Source organism: Muscardinus avellanarius (assembly GCF_963383645.1).
Source record: "Muscardinus avellanarius genome assembly, chromosome: 1".
NCBI classification, from domain to species: domain Eukaryota; kingdom Metazoa; phylum Chordata; class Mammalia; order Rodentia; family Gliridae; genus Muscardinus; species Muscardinus avellanarius.
In genome coordinates, this window is record NC_137786.1 from 237,494,517 (window position 1) to 237,512,239 (window position 17,723).

The 17,723-nt window shown below is 57.0% G+C and overlaps 1 protein-coding gene across 1 annotated transcript in view; it reads right to left on the reverse strand.

Annotated features, from left to right (window-relative positions):
* Window positions 1-17,723, reverse strand: part of KCNQ1 (potassium voltage-gated channel subfamily Q member 1) — a gene marked incomplete at both ends in the record, with an annotated part of 335,487 nt that overhangs the window by 158,594 nt on the left and 159,170 nt on the right. The window contains one exon of the mRNA XM_080693799.1: window positions 15,297-15,417. Coding sequence (XP_080549925.1) covers window positions 15,297-15,417 — 121 coding nt within the window. The remainder of the gene's footprint in view (window positions 1-15,296; window positions 15,418-17,723) is intronic.

Consider the following 17,723-nt stretch of genomic DNA (forward strand, 5'->3'; position numbering starts at 1 on the left):
AAAAAAAACAACAAAAAACAAAAACAAAACCCAGGATAGTTCTTTCTACACACGGCTCCAGGAGGAGAGGCTCACCAAAGTCACTGCCCTTCATGTTGCGCTTTTGCTAATTTCTACAGTAGCAACACAGGGAACAGCTCTGGGGCGGCCCGTGACGGTACCCGTAGGCGTAGGCTTTGGGCCCCAGCTGCTGTGGACAGCAGAGCAGGGAGCTGAACCTGGGCAGGAGCTTGTCTGAAGAGCTACTGCCTCCTCCAGACGTGCCTCAGGCTGCCCGGGCCCAGCACAGCCTCCGCGGGCACCAGCCCCGTCCTGGGCTAATGGCCTAGGCACCAGGTTTGGTTCACGTTTCTCCAGCATTCACTGAGGGTCCGTAAGGGGCTCCGCACGGTAAGTACTGACAATACACCGGATAGAGAGAGCCAGCCTCTGCCCTCCGGGCCCTTGAATCCTCCACCACAGACACACATGCACTTGGACCGAAGAGTGGGGGAGCGGTTCTCTACGGCTCCTCCAAAGCTTAGAAACGGGCTGCTCGCAAGGAGGAACACTGCAGCTGAGGCTGGCCTGGGAAGGGGAGAGCGGATCAGCGAGGTTGGCGTGTGTATACAGGGTCCCGAGAGAACGATGGGGGCCTGGGGACTATCAGCAGATCCACTGCTCCCTGGCTCAGTGACCTAGATTTTCTCTTGTTCTGTTCGATGTAACAAATTCAGCTTTCCTACACCCCCCCCCCCCCGACTTGATCAGACACGTACAGAATAGCCCCTGGGTCTGGCCACAGTTCCTGTCTATCTCCCCTCTGAACACTGCCTGGTCAGTGAGCCCCATGACAAGCAACTGCTTGTGATCCTGGCTGGTGAAGGCTTGGCCCTGCGTGCCACAGCGTCCAGTCTGACTGAGGCCATCCATGGGCCCTGGCTGACTATGAAAACGAGCTTCCCACCCTGGCTCCTAAGTGGACCAGGGGAGCCCACCACCCCGCAAGTGCATCGTAGAGTCACATAATAAAATGTGTGCGCTCTGGCCTGTGTACAGGCCCATCCGCGGGCCAGAACAGAGTCTAGGAATGGACACAAATTAAATGAGTTTGCAATGTGATCAGGTAGCAAGCGAGGCCAGTGGATCGAAGATTCCACGCAAATAAAGAGAGTTGGGGCCACTTGTGTGAGACAGAAGGGAAAAATTGGATTTAATGACTCTTTATGCCCGCATTCAGACAAGGCGATGCTTTAAACGCAAGAATGATAGTAGAACACGTGAGACCATTTATTAAAACAATCTGAGATCAAGGGAGTTTTACTCCGAAATTTAAGACGTGGACCTCACATCGTTAAGGACTGAGAGGAGGGAGTAAGTGACGCTTTAAAAATGGACCAGCAGGAAAAATGTGGAAAAATTAAACACCAAAGAAAAAGCGGCTTAAAATATTTGAACACGTGATGTAGAGCTCCTATAAATGAGCAAAATGAGGCATGTCAGAGTCCACAGGATATAAAGAGAGAGCTCTGCCAAAAAAAATAATAGTGCTCAAGTCTTTGGAAAAGATTCCAAACTTCACTTATGATAGAAATAGCAATGAAAGTTTCAGTATAATTTAATCTCTCACATTATTGAAGATAAACCCATGGTTGTATACTTGTTGGTGAAGTTGGGGCAGTGGGCCTGTGTGTGCAGTGGTCAACCTTTATTTGATAATACCTATCAAAATGTACAAATGTGCCGGGCGTGGCGACCCACGCGTGTAATCCCAGCATTCGAGAGGCTGAGACAGGAGGATCACAGTTCGCGGACAGCCTCGGCTACTTAGTGAGGCCCTTTGCAACTCAGTGAGAGAGACCCTGTTTGAAAATAAAGAATAAAAAATAGGGCTGGGGATGTAGCTCGGAGCTCTAATGCCCCTGGGTTCCATCCCCAGGGTTCCATCCCCAGTACTGAAAAAAAAAAAAAAAAAGCGCAAATATTTCAATCACCAGGGACATGGGGTGCGAGGACCTCTTAAAGCGAATCCACTTAAGGTGGAGACCAGTGTGCCGAAAACACCCAACAGGTGATTAGGAAGTTTTCTTGAAAAAGAACTAACAGCTATGAATGTATTATTTCAGCTCATATTTAACAGTAGTTATAATCACAAATGCACACTAATTTTAGGGGTTTGGATTTGTTTTGTAAAACATACGGTAACCCCCAGGGCCTCTTTGACTTGATAAGGGCGTTGGAAAGCCTCGTGTGGACAAGCCCACTTGCTGCAGAAGTGTGGTTGGGCTTCGCGCTCACGCCTCCTCGCAGGGCCCCGTGTCTGTCATGATCTCATCCCCTCTCCCTTGAAGCGCGGGTCTAGGATCAGCCTTAGTTTTCTTTTCAATCAGTAACTGCTCTAACCGCGATCGCCGTTGGAGAGATTCTGCGCTATTACTTCTCCCACTCAATGAGATGGGTTTCGGCGCGATCGACCATTTTTCTTTATAAGCAATTCATTTTGCGTCTGTACTTAATGTTGTCTTGGGTGGACGAGGGCAGCCTGGGAGGAGATCAGTCAAGGAGACCCATGCAGAGGATGAGACACAAGATGGGTGGGGAGAAACAAGAGGACGCGTTGGGGGAGAGGGTTCAGAGGGAGCTAATTTCATAAATGGTCAGCTCATTAGAGAATACGTCTGAATGGGTAATGGCTATTTTTAGCGGCCCTATACATCCGTCAATAGGGGACTTGTTTCATAAATCATGGCACAATGGGAAGCTTTGCAGCTGTTAATAAAAGAGAGATTTGCTAGATGTCTCCGTGCAGACCCGTTCCCAGAACATCTCAGCGTCTAGCCTCCTCAATAGCATAGTGCACGCTGGTGCTGAGCGCTCCCCAGGCGCTGAGAAGGTCCCTCCACTGCCACTTAAGAGCCACCTCTCTCAGCATGGCCTCTCTGGAGAAAGGCCCACCTGGTACCCTGGCCACCCCCTCCTTAAGCGCCTTCCCGCTGCAAGCTGTTATGCCCCATGGCCGGGTTGGTGTTGCCCCCCCAAAATGCCCAAGGCCGTCAGGAACTGCTCATCTCAGAGCTGGCTGAGCCCTACCCGCGTCTTAGGAGCACCTGCAAAAGGGTGGGTGCTTAAGGCTCAGTGTGATGGTCCTGAGCCTGCCCCCTCCATGCCTTTACCAGACACCACAGGTTCATGCGCTTTCTAGAAATGGGGTCGGTGCCAGAAAGATGACAGCTGACAACCTGAGCAGAACAGTGAGCATGTCCCGTCTGGGAAAAGCCCAGCCTCGTGGGCTGGACGTCTGGCTCCGAGCAGAGGCCACGTTCCGCTCAGAAGTGTGCTAGAAGCCCAACCACGAGAAAGCAGCACTCTGGCTCCGCTGTGCAGAGCCGTCCCTCGTCACAGAAGTGTGCATCCGCGTGCGTGCACACTGGGGAGGAGAAAGGCCTCGCAGATGACACCAGTACTGTTGGGGCGGCTCAAACAGAAGTGGGGCAGCTCTAGTTGGTTGCAGGGTCACAGACGGCAAGTGCAAGTCAATCATTTGTTCCCATTTGTGTAAAAACAAGGTGTACGGAAATAAATTCACACACACACACACACACACACACACACACACACACCCTTTGTGCACCTCAAATTGCCCTGGAAAGCCCCAGTAGGAAACTGTTACCAATGGAAACTCCATGGAAGGGAGCTGGGGCTCGGGCTGGGACGGGGAGTCTTATTTTCGCCATCTTTCCTTGCACACTCTGATTTTATCAGTGCTTACCGTGTGTGTAAAGCCTGTTTTATTGTGATTATTATCTTTTTTTTTTTAGCACAGCACTAATCCAGTGAGAAGGGTTGGCTCTCAGGCGCGGCAGGTGTTTTGCCCGGCAGCGAATGGCTGGTGGGCCATCCACACCCTGCGTGTTGCGTGGGAAGCTGGCTTTGTGAGCAGCCGGTCCTGCACGGTGCTGTGAGTCTGGTTCATGTCACTCCGTGGAGCAGGGGCTGCTCCAGCACAAAGAGGTTTTTGAAAGGGAAAGGCAGAGCCACAGGCAGGGCAGGCCCTGGGCGGACTCCCAGAGAGCCCAACCACTCTCTACTATGGGGTGCCTTCCATCCCGTCCCAACAGGCCGATCGCCTGTGAAAGAGACCGCTAGGTAGGGCTCATCGTTAGGATTCCGAGTGGAGTGATTTTGAAAGAAACGAATGAGGACAGCATGTTCTGACTGCTGGGTCTCATTAAATATTTAAGTTTCTGTGTACTTTTTTCCATTTTCAGGTAATCTTTGATTTTGATGGATTGTGCAGTGACCAGCAAACACTAGACGGTCTTCAGTGCAGCTGCCTCAGTCGGGAGCAGTTCCCTGTTTTCTAGTGCATGTTGGCATTAAACTCATTTCTTCTCAGCTCTGAGATCCCACTGGAATTCGTGTTTCTGGGAGGGGTGAGCTATCTTCTCCAGGGAAACGGCCCCCGCTCTGGGGCTGCATTGTCCTGGCTATTCTGGGGAAATGGTATGTTTACCGAAGAGGGGCCATCTCCTCACCTCTCCCCGGGGGGCACTGCCCCGAAGTGGGGAGGAGAAGAGGCGCCGAGCCACCCAGCCTGCCCACGCGGGACATGCCCACACTCGGCCTCTCCTTGGCATCCCCGGCCCCCACCTGGGCTCTGGCACAGAAGTTGGGCGGGAAGAAGCCGGCTGAGTGCCCGCCACTGTAAGAGGGAACGAGGAGAAACAGCCCCAGTCAGCCCCAGAAGCGAGGCCTGGAAAAACTCTGCAGCTGGAGCAAACACAAAGGACTTTTCAGACCCTGCAGCCAAGGTGCCCCACAGTGAGCACTTTTTTAAAAAACAGCTATTAGGGTGACAAGCCTTTCCAAAGGCCAGCGTTTGGCGAGCGTTTCCAGGAAGCTGGTCTGGCAGCGGGCTGGGAGCGGAGCGACTGTTAATGAGTGAAGTTCAGAAGGAAGGAGTCATCAGGAAAGGTTTAAGGTTCAACAAACTTTCTGAATTATTTCGCAAAACATTCTGGCTTTCCAATTCGAAGGCATGTTTCACTGCGACTGCTCCAAGCCAGAACCTATTTCAAAGGCGATGCGCCTGGCGCGTTTGGGATTCATTCACCGGAGGTAGAGGTCTGTCTGACTCCTAGGGACGGGCTTCGCAAGTGCCATCTGGTGCCCGGAACACTGGGGCCACCTTACAGCTCCACAGAGAGCCCTTCACCCGCACGCCTCTCCCCTGTGGCTGTGTGCACACACGCTCACCTTCCCCAGGCAGGAAGCCGCTCTGTGCCAAGACTGACTGGAATTCAGATTTCCAGAAGGGGGCCTTGGCCCCCCGCTCTACGGCTGCGTGTGCGGTGAAGAAAGGCCCTAGTGTGTGTGCAGGGGCTGGGGAGAGGGGCCTCCACCTCCACTCAGGTCTCTCTGGGCCCCAAGAAAAACCCACAGCTGGCTCTGCGCTCCCCAGCCACACCCCTCAGTGACATTCCTTCCTTTCCTGAGCCCACGTGGACTGGTGGCCCACAAACCAGCTCGCACACCTCCTTCCCACACGCCAGTGGGAGGCCGAGCTCGGGCCCCGTGGAATAGCCCGCTGTGCAAACCCAGAGCTTGGGAAGATCCTGAGAGGACGGCCACCCCCTTTACCAGCTCTCACCCACCCCCAGGAAGAAGCTGCAGTCATGCCTCTCCAAGGCCCCTGGAGCCCTAACTGTGCTTGTTTCCAGGAAGCCCCTCCTGTAAGGTGGGCCTGGGGGTGGAGGCCTGCCCACTCCCCACCATCCCATCAGGACCCCTTCCTCCACATGGCCTGGGCCTTCCGAGCTCCCAGATCTGCTAGCCTTGGGGTTAGACATTTATAGGAAACAGCTGGCACAGGCCAGGTGAAGGAGGCCAGGCCGCAGGCAGCGGTCAGTGGAAGCCTGGTCACACTCTCTTCAGCCCAGGTAGCTGGGGCTTGCACTTTGGGACCAGGGCACCGAAAGGCGAGGTGACCGGGCCTCCTGCGGGAACATGGGTCTTGGGTGCTCAGGGAGGCCTGGCGCCCAGTTAGAACCACCAGGGCTAGCTGGTGTTCAGGCAGAGGGCCAGCCAGGCATGGGCCAAGCTGAGCTGCGCTCCGACTATTTCCTTTGTTGCTAGTAAGACTATTTTTAAAATGCCATACCTCCTGGTAGCCAGGGTGAGTTCTCTGGATATTTATTATGGGGGAGAAGGCTGAGCCTTGGCGGGCTGGGCCTCGGCACCTTCCATGCTCTCAGTGTACAAGGGGCGCAGTGTGTCTCGGCACGTTTGGCCTCCCTGCCTGGGATCCCACCATGGGGTGCCCGCCGGGGCTCCCGGCTGTCCCATGGCTCGAGCAGCCTACGTCACTGTCCTGACTTACGTCATGCCTCAGCGTGGCCAGCTTGTCCACCCAGGCATGACTTAGTTGGGGACCACTCCTCCTGTCCTGGGGAGCGTCTGTGTGTCTAGGCCTACGGCTTTGAGGGCCCAGTGCTGCCCACCTGGCAGACAGCTGGCCAGGGGTTGTGGTAGGGAAGTGCCCAGGCTGCCGCAGGGCTGGGGTCACTGGATATGGCCCTGCTGAAGGAGCTTGGCAGCCTGGCACAGGAGTGGATGGGCCACCAGAGCAGCGAAGGCTTGGGTGCAGCCGGCCACCTGGCCCTGCTGCTGTCGGCAGGCCTGGTCCTCTGGGCAAGATCCTCTCATTTCTGGTCCTGTGCTCCTGGCCCCTGTCTGCTGATCTCCTGATAGCTGCAGGGATGTTCTCCTGAAAAAACTCCAGGCCATGTGGGCTGCTGAGGTGGGCTGATAGGGTTTCTCCATATGCAGGAGGCAGGCTGATAACAGGGGCCTGGCAGCATGGAGCTCCTAGGCACTGCCTTGGAGGCCCCGGGGGAAGAGTGGATTAAAAGGGCCCTGGGGTGGGCAGCTGCACCCGCGCCCCTGCGCACACACCGGCACGTGCTCAGTCAAGCTAAAGCCACTTGCCGAGCACCGCTCCGCTGGCGGCCAGCCCTGCCCGTCCCCTGGCCGTGCCTTACAGCCTCTCCCCGCCGTGCCAGGCCCCCTGAGCCCACATAGCCAGCCGGGGGGCTCACCCGACAGTTCAAAAAGACAAGCAGGGAAAGAAAACACATAGGGGTTTACCTCTAAAAGGGGCTTGGTTTAACGAATTGGGACACGAGCCTAAAGGTGACAGTGAGCAGCAACCCCGCCTTTCAAAGGCCCAGGAGGGAGGAGGAGATCCCCTGGGCAGAGGACAGCCGCCCAGCCAGAGCAGAGAGAGGCAGGTGACGCTGGGACCCAGCGCAGCACAGGGCGGGGGAGAAACCAAGAAAGCTCGTGAGGACCTGAAGTCAGAGGTCCCAGTCTGATCTGTTCTGAAGGACAGTGGGCCCGAGGCTGGCTTCCCAGTGCTGGCCGCCTTGCGGGGCCCAGCCGTAACCACAGTGAAGCCACGTGCATCCTTTTGGGGAGCACTGGGAATGAGCATGTGTGGAGCTCCACGCTGGTGGAGCAGCCGTGTCCGCCACTCCACCTTGCAGGTAGCCTCTTACCTTCCAGTCGCCCCGTTGCCTGCCTCAGTTTCCCCAGCAGGGCACCACCAGTCCACTGTATGGAAGAGCTCTAATTAGGGTGCAGTGTGTCTGACTTGTCTGAGTGCTCAGGCCACAGTCTTAGGGGAAAAGTCAGGCAGAGTAAGAACTTCTCTTGAAAATTCTTCAAATCAACCCCCCCCTGGATTCCTAAGGAGGAGCCGTGTGCGATATCCAGGGGTCAGTCGTGAGAGGCCTGCCACGTGGCCCTGCATCCCCTGGTGCCGGAGGGGCCTCTGGGGCTCAGCTACCTGTGTGGAGAGACAGCTTAGGGTGGTCACAGCAGACAGCAGGCCAGGGTCAGGGGTGGGGAGGCCTGACTCCGAGGCCAGAGTACCCCAGGGCCTGGGGCTCCTGGGCTTGCGCTATGTCTTGTTACGTCTTGTAGTCGGGCAGCACCTGGTAGCTTGGCTCCATTTGTATTCCACGGCAACCCATGATTTGGCAGTTTTTAAGTTTTCAGCCAGATTAGAGATGTCGCCATGGGGTCTCCTGCCACAATGTGACATTTCGTAGTGGCTGATGGGTACTTTCCCCAAATCAGCTGTGTGGCTGGACACCTGACGTCTCCCCGTGTCCTCATACCAGCACTATGAGATGCATTCACTGCCATTGTCCAGAAGAGGAAATTGAAAGAAGCGAGGTGACCGCCCCAGGCTCCTGCAGGCAGGATGGACTGAGCCGAGCTGCCAGGGCTTCTGGCAGATGTTGTCCCTAGGCCTGGTACACACAGCCCAAACCCCACGGTCTGCTGATGAGAAGTGAATCTGGCAGTCTGCGAGGACCACGAGGCACAGGAGGAGAAATGAAAGGTGGCCTAATTCAACATGGGATGCATCAGGCGATGGCTCACAAAACCCCAGTTCAGTACAGAGACCCGTTTCTCTGTGCCCATCGAGAGGTCTGCTGCACCTCCACAGGAGGTTTTCCATGGAAACTGGCACCCACATGGGAAGCAGAGACCCTAAAAAGACAGCTAAGCTAGTCATGAAGGAGAACTTGCTGGAACCTACATGGCTCAGCTGCCAAAGCACAGAGGTAACCGAGTACGGCACTGGCCAAAAAGAACCACTCAACTCTGACCGGCAGAACCGAGGAGGGCCCAGAAAGTCACATACCAGCAGAGTTGACGTATAACAATGCTGACACCGCAGGGTAGTGGGAGAGGATGGTCTCTTTAATGAAGGGTGCGGAGTCAAACTGGATCCAAATGGAAGAAAAGAACATGCCTTGACCTCACTGTCACATTGGATGCAAAAATCTATTCCAGATGGACTTGCAGATCTGCATGTGAAAGGTGAGCTAATAAAGCTTTAGAACAAGCCAGAATATCTTTATGACCTTGGAGTAGTCAAAGTTTCTTAAGTAGGACATAAACAGTGCTATCCAGAGAGGAAACGTTTGATTAACTGGACCACATTAAAATTAAGACCTTCTGTTCATCAAAAGACACCAGCAAGAGAGGGAGCAGGGCAGCCGCGGAGGGGGGGGGCTGTGTTTGTAGCCCCCCCCCCTCACATCTGACAAAGGACTCCCGTCTAGAATATGTGAAGAGACAAAGAACTGCAAGTCAGTAAAAAAGACGCCCCAACGCACAACAGGGAGAAGAGGCAGCCATCTCACAAGAATGGGAAAGGGTTCGACTTTAGTGCCGTCAAATCACCATTTGCCGCCGGACATCCAGCAACCAGCTAAATAGAAACGATGAAAAGGGCCAAGTGTTGTGAGGGTGCGGGGAGGAACTGGAGTGCTCCGCCGCCGCGGGGGAGTGGAAGCCGGGACAGCTGCTTTGGAAAACTGTGCGGTAGTGTTTACTGCAAGTCGGCGTGCGGCCAGCAGGTGCCCAGCCTCGAGCAGATCCACCAGAAACAGGCACACGCTCGCTAAAAGCACCCACAGAATGTTCTCAGCAGCCCTGACCGGAAGCTGTTCAGTGGCGTGAATAGGAGGATGAGTAGAAGGCGCATTCTAAGCACACTGTGGGTCGCCGCAGCGAGGAGCCTGGTGGAGCTCACAGGTGGTGTGCCGGGAGGAGGCCATCACTCTTAGATGGCTCGCTGCGTGGTCCAGGTGTACACACGACAGAAGGGCACTGCTGCTAGAAGCCAGGTTCCTGGTTACTCGGGTGAGAGAGACAGAAGTGGGAGCCCGAGGGGCTTCCTGGGGCTGCTCATGGGTCCCAGGTGGGGAAACACCACAAGCTTGTACTTGAGATCTGTGTGTTTGAACTAAAAATTAAAAAAACAACACCTTTTGCCGGGTCTGGCGGCGCACGCTTGTAATCCCAGCGTTGGGGAGGCTGAGACCGGAAGACTGCGGTTCTCGGATAGCCTCAGCTACTTAGTGAGGCCCTCTGCAACTCAGTGAGACCCTGTTTCAAAAATTAAAGAATAAAAAATAGGGCTGGGGGTGTAGCTCGGAGGTAGAATGTCCCTGGGCTCCATCTCCAGTACCGCAAAAACAAACAAACAGACAGACAGACAGACAGACAAACAACACCTTTACAGGGAGAGACTTTTCTGATCCTAACCAAGGAACTGGACAGACAGTCCTGCAGAGGGGCCAGGCCTCATCCCCTGGTGGAGAGGAGGCATGCCTCAGGCCCTCACCAGGCCATTCTGGCATGCTCTGTGGCTAGGTCTCCCCTCTCAGCTGTAGGCGGAACACACAGGGCAGGTGTTTGGGACACGCCCACCACCCCTAGCCGGTCTGCGATGACACCGCAGGTGCAGGTGGCGAAGCCACTCTGTCTTCAGCCAGCTCTGTGGTGTGGCCGCCTTCTCCATCACATCCTCCAGCCCTGGCCGGCTGGCTGGGGGCCTGAGCAACACCCCAGCCCCGGGGGCCACAACCGGCAGGGGCTGAGCCGGCGAGGAAGTGGGAGGCCTTGTTACTTCCCTCTGGGCCATTCTTCTAGACAGCGGCCCCTGAGGCCCCTGCATCCTCCGCCTGCGCTCCGTGGAGGATGTGAAGCTCGGCAAGGTTAGGGGCCGCCCGAGGGGGGTTGCCCGCAGCTGGGCCGGGGCAGGCTGGGGGCCAGATCGAGGGCGTCCAATTCCCAGTCCCGTCTCTTTCCCACTGAGCCACTCTGCCTCCTTTTAATTCAATTAGGAGAACATTTAATCCCCGTGCATCTGAGAGACGGGTCTGAGCCTGGCTGGGGCCGCGGGGCTGACAGGGATCCTGTGACTCAAGCCGCACTATGCACAGTCCTGCCGGGCGGGCTCCCATGGGTCTTCCTCGGCACCTCGTACAGACAGAGGTGGTCTGGAGCTTCAGGGAAGGCAGGCTGCCAGGCTGGAAAGACAAGCCGGTCTCATCTGTTCTTGGCAGTCCCCTCTCCCCAGTCCCCTGGATACCTGACCTGGTCCTTTCCTCTAACATTTTCGGGCTGAGAAACCAAGCGCGGAGCCTGGGTGCTTACTGAGGTGCCGTGGCTGGCACCGCGCAGCTCTGGGTGTCTAGGACACCCCGACAGTGCGGGTCGCATGGGTGCTTACTGAGGTGCCGTGGCTGGCACCGCGCAGCTGTGGGTGTCTAGGACACCCCGACAGTGCGGGTCGCATGGGTGCTTACTGAGGTGCCGTGGCTGGCACCGCACAGCTCTGGGTGTCTAGGACACCCCGACAGTGCGGGTCGCATGGGTGCTTACTGAGGTGCCGTGGCTGGCACCGCGCAGCTCTGGGTGTCTAGGACACCCCGACAGTGCGGGTCGCATGCAGAGAGCTAGGCCCCTGGTCCACGATGCTGAGGTCAGGACCAGTCTGACATTCGCCCCGCCGCCAGAAGGCACAGGCTGGCCCAGGCCTCCCTAGCAAATGTAGAATTCAGGAGACATTGGTGGTGAGGCGGAGGAAAGCCAGGCTGCAGCGGCCTCTCTGGAAAAGAGAAGCTTGAACATCTTGGCCTGAGATTCTGCAGGGTCCAGGAGAAAGTTGAAGACATGGAAATTGTAATTAACGCACACAGGGCTGGTTTCGCTCAAGGACTTTTGAAGCTGTCATGGTGTGAGCGGCCAGGCAAGCACATGCTGGCCAGCGAGGTGCTCACGGTCACATGGCGGGCTTTCTCAGGGCCCCTGGCCCTCCACCTCACCGATCTCAGTGGACAGGATGCCCCCAAAACATTCTCCCGCAGGATGTGCGTGCGCTTGGCTGGGGGGCAGTCTAGCAGATGAGAGCGGGGCTTGCCCATCCGAGATGATGCAACAGAAGGCAGGGCTCAGGGACCGACGCCATGGCAGGCGCCTTCAGAGGAACTGCACAGCAGGGCCGCAGAGCCCCGGGCCCTGGCCTAGGGTAGCCCTCACCTCCTGGACCATCCATTTGGGGCATCTTGGTGTCCCAGATAGGACAGATGTGTGAGTTCCAGGAGCTGGAGGAGGGGCTGGTAAAAGTGGCTGTGGGAGAAGCACACCTAGGTCACATCCAAGCTCAGCTGCAGGCCCTTGGGAGGCACCGCGGCCCTTGCTCCACCCCTCGGCCAGGGAGAGGAGGTACTCTGTGTTTGGTGAGGGGAACGGCAGTCTTGGGGCTCTCTGGTGCCTGGAGTTTTGGGGGGTGATCACGTAGAAGAAGGGGCCAGCTTGGAGCTGGCACTTAGGGCCTCTTGGGTTGGAGGAGGGTGGAGCCACCCTGACTGCCCGTGCCCTGGGGGCCTTCCTGAAGCAGAGACCCCTGAGCAGTTCACGCAGAACTGCATGGGATTTCAGTGGCTGCAGACATGCCAGAGGGCGAGACACCGCATGCCAGACCCAGAGACACCGCACACCAGAGGGCGAGACACCGCATGCCAGACCCAGAGACACACAGACACGGCCGTCTCCCTCCCCACTGTCCTCCAGTGGCTCTTGGCGTGCAGAGGACTCCTCCGGGCTGCCGTCGGGCTGCAGTGCTCCCTGCCCAGGGTGGAGGCCCTCCACAGGCCACACGGAAGGGCTCCCCGCCCCGACCTCACATTGCGCTTCCCCCAGGCCAGGCTTTGGGTGGACACAGGCTCGGGGAACCGGCTTTAACTCTGATTCACCCAGGAAGACAGTATCAGCCTGAAAGGCGTGTGCGAGGCTGAAGCCACTCTGTCCCCAGAACCCTGTGCTCGTCATGCCTGGTCAGCAGCGACTCTAGCTTGCAGCCGCTCTGCTTGCCCCCACTCCCATGGCCGCTGTGCCCTGGAAGCAGCAGCTTCGCCCAGCCGCAGGGACCTTTCTGTAATCAGGGCTGCAGTGACGTCGCCTCCCTGAGGCCCTGCAGGCAGGGAGAGCGGGAGGGAAACAAAATGCGTCTTTATTTATGCTTTTAATTTGAGTCCTGGAACTGGCCCAGCATGGTAATACATTTAACATCAGTAAAATGCTGAAGAAAAATGAACATGGTTTTCGGCCACTGCCTCCCGCCCGCTCTGGCCCTGCGAGCCACATACACATCTCTGTGTCTCGTGCACGTACACACACACACACCAGCGCGTGTGCCTTTTCTTCCAAGCACAGCCCCATGAGGCCAGCTGCCCACAGGAGCCACGCCGCATCTCTTAGCAGTTAGAGCCTAGTTTAATACTGGCATCCATCACCAGGTGGACTCTGGGGGGGGCTAAGGAATGCAGCCCCAGAGTGGGCACGGAGCTCTGCTTTCCCGGCCCACAGGCGGTCAGGCCTGGCGTAAACACGGTGCTCACCGTGGCCTATTGCTCCCCCAGGACGGCGTGGGGTCTCAGCCAGGCCCGTTGCCCTGGGGCGCCTGGGGTCTGGGGCCAGGCACTTTACTGTGCCCACGTCCTGACTTCCCCCTCCAGAACTTGGAGGGATGGCACCTGCTCACATTCTGTGACACCTCAGCCCGGACTCTCCTCTACCCCGAGCATAGCTGTTTGTTGAGACCTTATTCTCCCCTCGACCATCTCCCTCCTCAGATCCCAGCCATCTTCCACCTGCGCCCTGCCTGGATCCTTCCCACCTCCCTAGGCTGACGCACAGCCAGCGCCACTTGTTAAAGCGCCTGCTCTGCGGAAGGTTCCACGGCAGGAGCCTGGCTGGGAAAGGACCGGCAGGGTCTCTGTCTTGCCTGGACCCAGCTGGCTCTGGGGCCAGAACAGCCTGCCCTGCCCGGGAAGCCCCGGAGGCCCTGTCAGCAGCTCTCTGGGTGGAGATCAGGGAGCCGGAGGCATTCAGGTCTCTCAGCCGCGCTGTCTCAGAGCGGGGTCAGGAAGCTGGTCGGCTCCCTGGCCCAGGAAGCACTGGCTTGAGGTTGCCCTGGGGCAGATGGCGGACTCTGGTCCAGAGGGCTCGGAGTGGGCTACTGCCAGCATGGGCCACTTGCACCCCAAGAGGGGTGGTTTCGGGGTGGCTGTAGGCTTGGCTGTGGGCCCCATGGGCTCAGTCATTCGCCCTGGTCCCCGCCGCTCTGTAGGGCGGTGCGAGGCCGCTCTGGTTGGATGCGCAGTGAGCAAGGGGCGTGTCCCTCGGGGCATAACTCCCTGTGTGTCTAGAGCTGGCCAGGCTTCAGAATCACAGGGTGTCTGAGCAGGAGATAGGAAGGTGGCCTTCCAGCGCGTGGCGGGTCCCAGTGTGCCCACAGCGGTCCTCGCGTTCGAGCAGTCTCTGACACCCGTCACACAGCACCAGCCGCACAACTCCCACGTCTACCACTCGGGCATCTCAGCTGGCGAGCCAGCCTGTCTCAGGAGAAGAGGTCCTCTTCTCAGGCCCGCTGCCGTCCTCTGGGCCCATGAACACCCTTCCGTGCCCGGCTAATTGTGAGGTGCTGTCAGCTGCCCAGGGAGCGTGGCCACCCAGGAAAACAGTGGGCAGCTTCTGTTGGGTCATGATCACGCCCTAAGATAGCCCGGCCGTTCCTGGGGTACGCTCATCTGGGCCAGCTGACTGCCAGTCCCCACATTGTGGGTCCCACCTTCGTCAGCCGCCTGCCAGGCCAAGTCCACACCTGGCTGCAGGACAAAGCAGGAGGCCCCAGAGCCTCGCTGACAGTGGCACATGGGGTTCAGGACAAAATGCCCTTCAGCGCGGTGCCGGTAGAGAGAAGGGCAAGAGTGTGTGTGGCTTCGTGTCCTGACAGAGACACTTAGCGGGGGGACTCCCGGACTGGGGGGTGACCAGAACAAGCCTGAGCATCCAGCTGACCCTCCGCAAGGCGGTCACCACTGGGAACCTTTGTTGGGAGCACCGAGTCACACGCTGCAAGGACTCACACCGTGGCTGGTCACCAGGGATTGACCGGCTCGGTGATGTGGCGACGGGAGGATGGGGCTGTCTCAGGCCAGCTGGAAGGCATGGGAAATCGGCCATTTCCTCCACCTGAAGGAGCCCCTGAGCCTGGCAACTGGCGGATAACACCCGGCATCCCCGTCGCTCCAGCCGGAGTTCACGGGGAAATACCACAAAGCAAAGTCGGCGGGTGGGGGAGGGCCAAGGAAGAGAAAAACAGTCTTCTCAGACGCTCAAAGGACAAAGCAAGTGGAGAACGCTCAGCCTGGGTTTCCCTGAGTCAAAACAAGAGGGTCACGTTCCCAGACGTGGCGGGAAGTGCCCTTCTCTCCTCTCCTGCCTGGCGCTGGGTGCAGCCGGCTGGGCCCCGAGGCAGGCAGAACGCTAGGTGCTAGGTGTGTAGGCAGCCCGACGAGGAGGCGGAGCCCCCCCTCTGTGCCGCAGCAGCCCCTCCGAGCCCCGCGCCCCTCCAGCCAGCCTTCGTGGGCGAGCGAGCGGGCACTCACTGTGACACGTGCGTGATGGGGGTCAGCAGGGTCTCCCCTTCCAGGTCCAGGTCCTCAGCGAAGCTGTTGGTTCTCAGAAAGTGGGCTGTGCTCACTTCCAGCAGCGTGGGGCTCTTTCTTGCTGTGGAAAAGGGGGACAGCACGTTAGGACGCCACGTGGGCTTGGCGAGCCCTACAAGCTGGATGGAGCTGCGCCCCACAGCCCACCCCGACCCGCCTGTGCTGGGGGGCCACCTGCACACTCCCGGGCCTAGGTGAGGAAGAGGGATAGAAGCGTCAGCGACCCTCAGGCTCCCTGTCGTGTGTAGGTTCAGGATGGCCCTAAGTGCCAGGCACCTCGCGAGGTTTAAGGACAGTACGGGCAGTGAGGCCTTGCTGTTCACTGCCTGGGGCTGGGCCCGGGTGCCCAGGACAGCCACCTCTGGTCTGGGCCTCCCCTAGCCTTGTAGCAACACTGACGTCACGAACAAAGCTTAGCTACTAGGCACAGATCCGGCGAGAGACGCTCCCATCTCCTAACCCTCACGCAGCGGCCTGGTAACAGGCCAGGAGCACAGCATGGAGGGCTCCTGCCTGCAAGGAGTCATGGGCCAGGCTCCTTGTTGGAGGCACGAGGCCGCCTCAGCCTCCTACGCCCCACGGGAGGCACAGAATCGCCCCAGCAGCTGCGTCACACTCAGATTTCTGGGCCCCGCGGTGACTGTGCTGCAGGAGGCGCCGGGGCCTAGTCCAGATCAGTCTTCACTTCGCGTTCACCCGCAGTATATCAGAGTTTGCTTGCGACTTATTTTTGTCTTCAAGTTTTTATTGCAAAAGATTTGAGTTCTCATGGCAAGTGCCACATTGGCCCTCGGCCTCCGGGTCCTCAGTGCCAACCGGTAGTGAGACACCGGCCCCCCCATCATGGCCGCACATGCCGGTGGAAACTGGTTTTATACACACAGGATGACTGTGTTCTTAGCACTTTGTTTTATACACACAGGATGACTGTGTTCTTAGCACTTTTGCTCCTGCCACTGCGGTGCTCAGCTCCTTTTCTGCAGGTGCACACACAGTCATCTAATGGTCGTTTTACTAGCTGCATAGTACTCCACAGCATAGATCCGCCACAGCCAGCGCGCCCGCCCTGCATTTTGTGGGCATGCAGGCTCTTCTCGCTCTCAGCTGCTGCTTCAGACCGTGACACAGTGTCCTCATTCTGCAAAGCTAACGTATTGATCGAGGGAGAGGGTGCATCCGCGGTCACTTTAGCAGGTGGTGCTGGGTTGCTTTTCCAGTCACCTGTTAGCACCAGACTCACCAACCCCCCGGCCGCCCCGCGCCCTTGGCAACTCAGGCCCCACTGTCGTTTTCTGCACCGCGTGGCTTTTATGGGCTTGGTGGCTGTTGGGTTTCTTCTTACAGAACTGCCTGGTCAGTTTCGCTTGGCACCTGAGGAAATGTTCACACATTGGAGATGGCAATCTTTGTTCAGATATCTTTCTCAGTCCATCTTTGGTCTTTAATTATGTTGTTGGTCATAGGGAATGCTTTGCTTTTGACAGTGACATAGTCTTTGCTTTGTGAAAAACGACCGCTTCCCTATGCCTAAGCACTGCAGCCGTCTCTTACACTTATTCCTAAGGATAAATGTACGAGCGTGTGCATAAATTCTACTACAGTTAGCGTCTCTGTCTAAGACGAGAGGCGGCGATCATAAAATGAGGATTCTGAAGGTCTAGGTTGGAAGTAAACAGGAGGAAGGGCTCTGGGACTCTGGATTTGGCAGTGAGTTTTGAAATACAGTGCCAGAAGCTTGACCCCGAGAGAAGAGGAGTCAACAGACGATTCCGTCACCATCAGAGGTTCTGCTCTGTGAACCACTGCTAATGGCATAGAACGATGAGCCTCAGCTCCGGAGAAAATATTTGCTCAGCGCTTATTAAGTCAAGGACTTGTACCCAGAATATATAAGGAACACTTAAAATTTGTCAATAATAAAACAGACAGTCCAACAAGAAGATGCCCACTTGACATCCGTAGTCATTATGGAAATGTAAATTAAAACCACATGAGATACCACGGCAGCTTTATGAGAATGGCTAAAAGACACACACACACACACACACACACACACACACACACACACACACACAGTCTCCAAAGCGCTGGAGCACCTGGAACTTTCACGTATTGCTGGTGGAAATACAGAACAGCAAAGCCACTTTGGAAACCAGTTGACACTTTCTTATAAAACATACACATATCAGCTGTGTGTGGGGGTGCACGCTTGTAATCCCAGTACTTGGGAGGCTGAGACAGGAGGATCACAGGTTCACAGCCAGCCTCAGCTACTTGAGGCCCTCCACAACTTAGACCCTGTTTCCAAATTTAAAAAAATATGGAAAATAGGTCTGGGAGTATAGCCTGGAAGGTAGAAAGCCCCTG